This window comes from Saccostrea echinata, unplaced genomic scaffold (assembly GCF_033153115.1).
Source record: "Saccostrea echinata isolate AGI-Se365-2 ecotype Australia unplaced genomic scaffold, CSIRO_AGI_Sech_v1 ptg000051l, whole genome shotgun sequence".
NCBI classification, from domain to species: domain Eukaryota; kingdom Metazoa; phylum Mollusca; class Bivalvia; order Ostreida; family Ostreidae; genus Saccostrea; species Saccostrea echinata.
Genome location: NW_026889800.1, coordinates 10,377,885 through 10,383,693, shown reverse-complemented (window position 1 = coordinate 10,383,693; position 5,809 = coordinate 10,377,885). Strand labels below are relative to the sequence as shown.

The 5,809-nt window shown below is 34.8% G+C and overlaps 1 protein-coding gene across 1 annotated transcript; it reads right to left on the bottom strand.

Annotated features, from left to right (window-relative positions):
* Window positions 1–392: 392 nt before the first annotated feature.
* LOC133203697 (uncharacterized) lies at window positions 393–2,065 on the bottom strand. The gene is made up of 2 exons (XM_061339468.1): window positions 1,135–2,065; window positions 393–931 (listed from the first exon to the last, which is right to left on the bottom strand). Exons 1-2 carry the CDS (start codon window positions 2,063–2,065, stop codon window positions 393–395), a joined length of 1,470 nt encoding a protein of 489 aa, XP_061195452.1.
* Between the last annotated feature and the right edge of the window lie 3,744 nt (window positions 2,066–5,809).

Genomic DNA, 5,809 nt, shown 5'->3' with positions numbered 1-5,809 from the left:
ATATATATATATATATATATATATATATATATATATATATATATATATATATATATATATATATATATATATATATATTTGTGACACGACTTTGGTGTTTTTGTATAGAAATTGACTGTGCTGTAACTATGATACAGTACACTTTTGAGGGGCGTGTTTTATGCAAATGAGGACAAAAGTGTTCTGTATCTGCAAAATATCTCTGATACAGCACGAACAATGTTTGGATCACTGGCAACATCTCGCGGAAATTTTAAAGAAAGATACCTGTGTAAATTTTTAAATGTTTAATGCAGCTATTTGGCAAAAAAAATCAACAGAATCTGAAGTAACATCAATTTTCCGAACATTTTTTTAGTCAATGTAAAACAAATACACTGTAAAAAATCGGCTTAATTGCCAATTCTAAAATTAAAGCTACAGTTAGCAAAAACTGCCTTGTTTGAATTGGTAAGGTCTTGCAGAACACGGAATTCACTAGAACAATTTTCCTCTGAAGCACTTTCACATTTCACCTTCTTTCTTGGGGGTTCAACACCATTTTCCGATTTTACACAAACGGACTTGTTCTGGGGTGGATCCAAAATTTTTGACACTGCAACATCAATCTGTTCACTACTACGCTTATACTTTCTTACACTTTTCTCGGATCTATGCCCTGTGCGTCGCATGATTTCTTGCTCTGAAACTCCACTTATATACAACTGCGTGGCGCAGGTACGTTTACCACTATGGTTACTAAAATTTCCTTTCAGTTCACCCTTTTCAGCGATTGTTTTCATAAATGATTTCAGCTTATTTACTCCAACCAACTGTTGACCGAATCGTATCAGAACTTCGTCGGTGGGAGGTAATGGCCGTCTGTAAAATGCACCGGTATTCCCCAGAGACTCTAAGTACAGCTCAAAGTAGTCAACCATACAACGATCACCTTCAATAAATAAAACCGAATTAACTGCATTATAGTAGATATGTGTATTTTTTGTATGTGTGGATGTAAAAAAAAAGGGGGGGAGGGGGGTAAATCAACTACAACTCTAAATATAATTATCAATTAATTTGCATTAATCTTGACCAAACATTATGACGTCTCAAATACAAATACACATACAGTAAATAAATACATGTAATTACCAGGCGGAGAATGATGCTTTAGGTTTTTTGACTGCACATTCAAATGTCCTAAGCCGCCTTTATAGGTTTTTGTGGCCCTCCCAGTGAACTGGATGTATCGTCCAGCACTGTCCTCTCCGATTTTGAACTGCTCGCACTGTAAACTGTGATGTTCATCGTATCCTCTTAATCCAAAGAGTTTGCATGCATAAAAAAATACGGTATGTTGCAACTGCTCCGCGGTTTCTCTTCCAAACACGCTCTTTAGCCACAGCGTTTCCTCATCTTGGGGTAGAATAGGGTCCGCCTGTTTTACGTCACACCCCAGCCCTTTGTCGATAAGGGATTTCATCCTTGCGTCAACCAATTTCCGGAATTCAGCAAATTCTCCGTTAGACTCGTCGAGGAAATTCTTGTCGTATACTCCGTTGTCCTTTAAAAATCGTAAGAGTCCGCACAAAATCAGGTAGATTGATCTGGGTGGATATTCTGTACCATCTTTCTTTCGGGCCTCCATTACGAACCGTCCTAACCAGAAACTCATCTGTTCTGAAGTCATGTGATTTAGCTCGGGAATATCCCCTCCTCTACTGGCCCGCCATTTCTCAAACAGATTCATGGCCCATTTGGTGTTATTTTTCGTATTAACATTTTCTTGGTCTTTTATCAAGTTCTTAATGTCATCATCACTGACCGGTTGAGCAAACCGACTTTCGCTTGAAGCAATGTCCTTACTTTCGATTTCCATCATCGAGCTGTTGCCATTGCCAGGGGATAGGGAGAAGTCCAGCAGTCCCTCATATGCAGCATTTTCGAATTCTATCGTCTCACATACTTGCGATAATGTAATGTCATCGATTTCGTTGATAAGGAATTCATCAAAAGACGGCAAGTCTAGCAAGTCAAAATTGTTGCCCAGATCAAACTCTCCAAACCCGTCCACATGTTCCATCGCGCTGCTAAAATTTCCGCGCTCTCTAAACTTTTTTTTATATATTCCACAATGAAGTAATCTGATTGGTTGAACAGTGAAATACTGTTACCTGACTGGTTGTTCAATCGAGGGAGCATTTTAAAACACAAACTCCATGTAGGGGTCGTGTCACAAGTCATTTAGAGTACTCGTTTCCTACTGTATCAGAGATACAGGGCGGGGCGCGGCTCGAGCTATCGCTCTCGCCTTAAGCCCCGCCCTGTATCTCTGATACAGTAGAAAACTCGTACTCTAATTATAACATATATATATATATATATATATATATATATATATATATATATATATATATATATATATATATATATATATATATATAAGATAAAGACATTTCCTACGTCTTATTCCATTATGTTCTTTAAAACCTTATCTCACAGGATAAAGGAAGATTAAGTGAATTAAAATGTAACATGTCGACCAACTACAGTAAGCCTTAGCCAAAAGACCATAAACTGAGAGAAGACTGAAGTTAAAATTAAGATTTTAAGTTTTCTTGATCTTTACTTCACAAATTTGTTTAAAAAATAAAGATTGATAAAAAAAATCAAGTATTGAAAAAAGAATTTTAAAAAACATAAAAATGTTTTATTTATTCAAAAATTATACTCATTTAAAAGTTTGACTCAAGTTCGTTCCTAGTTTATGGCCGTGAAAAGCAATTTGATGCATGATCCTGAGGATGAAATTGCTTCATTCAGGTATGAATAGGTTCAAAAGATGTTTCAGCCTCTATCTTTTTTAAATATTCGTCTACACTATGTCATGTGAAGGTAATTCAGTCTTTCGGTAATATTTCTATACTAACATTTGCTCTTGTAATACACATTTCTAGACATACGAGCAGTGGAAAAAACTCCAGCAGTACTATGCAAAGCAACATATTCAAGACATGAGTTAATCAAACATGGATGCTAAAAAAGAACTCTATAAGAATTTTAAAAATTTGAAATCACAAAACTTTTCCAAAATCAGTTGCATCAAAACGATGTCTTTTCAACACATTATGCGGCTTTCTATGATGTCAGAGAGCCTCTCTGACATCAGAAAACTGCTTCTTCGATAAAAATGGACTTCAGAAATGTACGTATCTATTGATTAGTCCTTACAAAATTACTTTGTTAAAAATCAGTCCAATTCTACACAAATGTACTCTAAAGTTAACATTAAAAAGATGCTGGGACTTTCATTGACAATATTTAAATAGTTTACAAAAGGAATATATAGTGCAAAAGTGAGACTGAGATCAAAAGTGAGCTCGTCTAGGTTTTATAGCACCTGAGCCAAACATTCGTTTGCAATTCCCATCAATAATAATCCCCTCCTCCTTATTAGCCGACTTGTTTTTGTATCATTATGAATAAAAATTCAATCTCTTCTAAATGAAGTCACTTGTTGTGGCCTTCAATTCGACATTTAGATATAGCGAAGGCGTTTAATAAATTTACAATACTGTAAATGTATTATATTTAGCGTGTACGATATTTGGCGGAAATTGATTTTTGAACAAGTTAGCAAAGATTTGATATAACGCATTTCCTTATTTCTTATTTATATCTATATGTGCAAGACATTTAGCGTTGTACTTGAATTAGCGGAAGTTGCTTTCCGCGAAAGGTGCTTAAAAGAATACACAGATAAATGTAGTACGTTTACAGTATTCATTTCCATTCATACGTTGATTCGATACATCCCTATGAACTCGAAATAAAAGACGCCAAAGAATCCAATATATCTACTTTGTATTTGGGTCTTTTAGTAGTGGAATGTGTCGTGTGATATCATTTTCCGCGGACGCGCTTTCGCATCGATATAACAAAAGGAGGTTGGCAAGCTTACAACTAAACCTTTTTTGAAAACCACAAGAATTGAAGTTTTCTATCATCAACTTCAATTAGTTTTATAGTAATATACCATTATCACCTGCATAAGGTATTTGTCTTCCATTTGATTGGATTCTGAAAATGATATTCTACTATCTATCAATATCCGAGGCAGGCTACTGACAAATAAGTTTATTTTAAAGAGTATCAACTCGTTTAAAATCAAGATTTTGTACATTCTTCGATCGTTTAAATGATATGTTTTGCAAATACAGCCAGCTGTTAGGTCAAAGTAGACCTTTTAAATAAATTTTTAAGCCATTATTTTCTTACTGATACTCGATCTACAGCTTATGCGATCAAGTCAAAAGGCTCGCAGCGGGAGTGACAGGTCGAGAAGGTATACTTACTCTTTGTTTCCATATCACGTGATTCTACCTCCGGTGTTTCAAAGGGTTCTTGTTTGTTCTGCTCTAAATCAATAATTTTTAATTGGATGTTTGAGGTTTATTACATCGTTTTCTTCACTTTTCATTCCATGGACGTATTAGCATTTCCTTTCGGTTGACCTCTCTTAGTCATTCAAATTAAGAAAACTTCAAAATGAAAGACAAGAATATTATCTATAATGCATTTTCATTTATTATTAGGAGCAATAGGTAGAGATGAAATCAAAAATTTTTACCAAAATCAATAACCAAAAAACTTATGACTTTTCAACACTATATACAACCATTCTCCAAGATAAATTAAAGTCCAGGCTTTTAAACATCATTGAAAACTCGTAAATTTACTTACATTGTAATTGGTCATTTGCAAATTTATTTTGTTAAAAGACTTTCTGATTGTACGCAAGAGTACTCTGAAGTTGATATAAAAAAAGATGCTTGAGTTTCTGGTTGACAATATCTATGTGGTTTTTTGGAGACCAGGTCTTCCAACAATCTGTTGGAATTGCCATGGATACCAATTGCGCAACGTTATCAGCAGACCTATTTTTGTATTCATATGAAGTAAGTTTTTTTTTTCAAAAATTCTTTTTTAATAAATCTCTTGCTGTGGCCTTCAACTCGACATTTAGATATATCGACGACGTATTATCAATTAACAATATTTATTTCCATTCATCTGTCGACACGATATATCCCAGTGGGCTTGAGATAATAGATACCACATAGTCTGACACATCTGTTTCATATTTGGATATTTTACAAGAAAAAGACGTTAAAGTGGTAATCTAAAAACCAAGCTTTATGATAAACTTGATGACTTTAACTTTTCAATCGTCAACTTCCCTTACTTATGCAGCAATATACCCTTATCACCTGCATATGGGGTGTATATCTCTCAGATGATTCATTATGCAAGAGCATGCTCTACGTAGGAACAATTTCTAAAACGAGGTAAGTTATTGACAAACAAGTTGATGAAAAAAGAATATCAACAGTCTCGTTTAAAGTCATCTTTTCGTAAGTTCTACGGTCGATACAATGACCTTGTCAGCAAATACAACCTATCATTAAGTTATATGCTGACTGACGTTTTTCATATTAATTGTTAGACCACTATTTACGCACTGAATTGTCGACGGACTTTTCCGTTATTTCCCAATCTTGACAAGGAGCACACGGTGGGTGTGACCGATTGGCAGGGGATGCTCACTCCTCCCTGGCACCTGATCCCATCTCTGATATTTCTGGAGTTCTGTGTTTGTTCTGCTTCCGATTTTTATTGTTTTAATGAACTTTGAGCTTGAATACTGTTCATTATCTCCATATTTCATCCAATAATATATATATATATACTCAAGTCCGAGAATAAGCTAAAAATAAATTTAGGAAGGATTGATCTGGTTAATGGTCAAAGATGGAGACAGGGAAAG

What these genes read in the sequence shown, in the direction of transcription:
- LOC133203697 (XM_061339468.1), bottom strand. Translation starts at nt 2,065, where the DNA reads ATGGAACATGTGGACGGGTTTGGAGAGTTTGATCTGGGCAACAATTTT. An exon ending in AAAGCATCATTCTCCGCCTG is followed by an intron (nt 932 to 1,134) that starts GTAATTACATGT and finishes TATTTATTGAAG; the next exon opens with GTGATCGTTGTATGGTTGAC.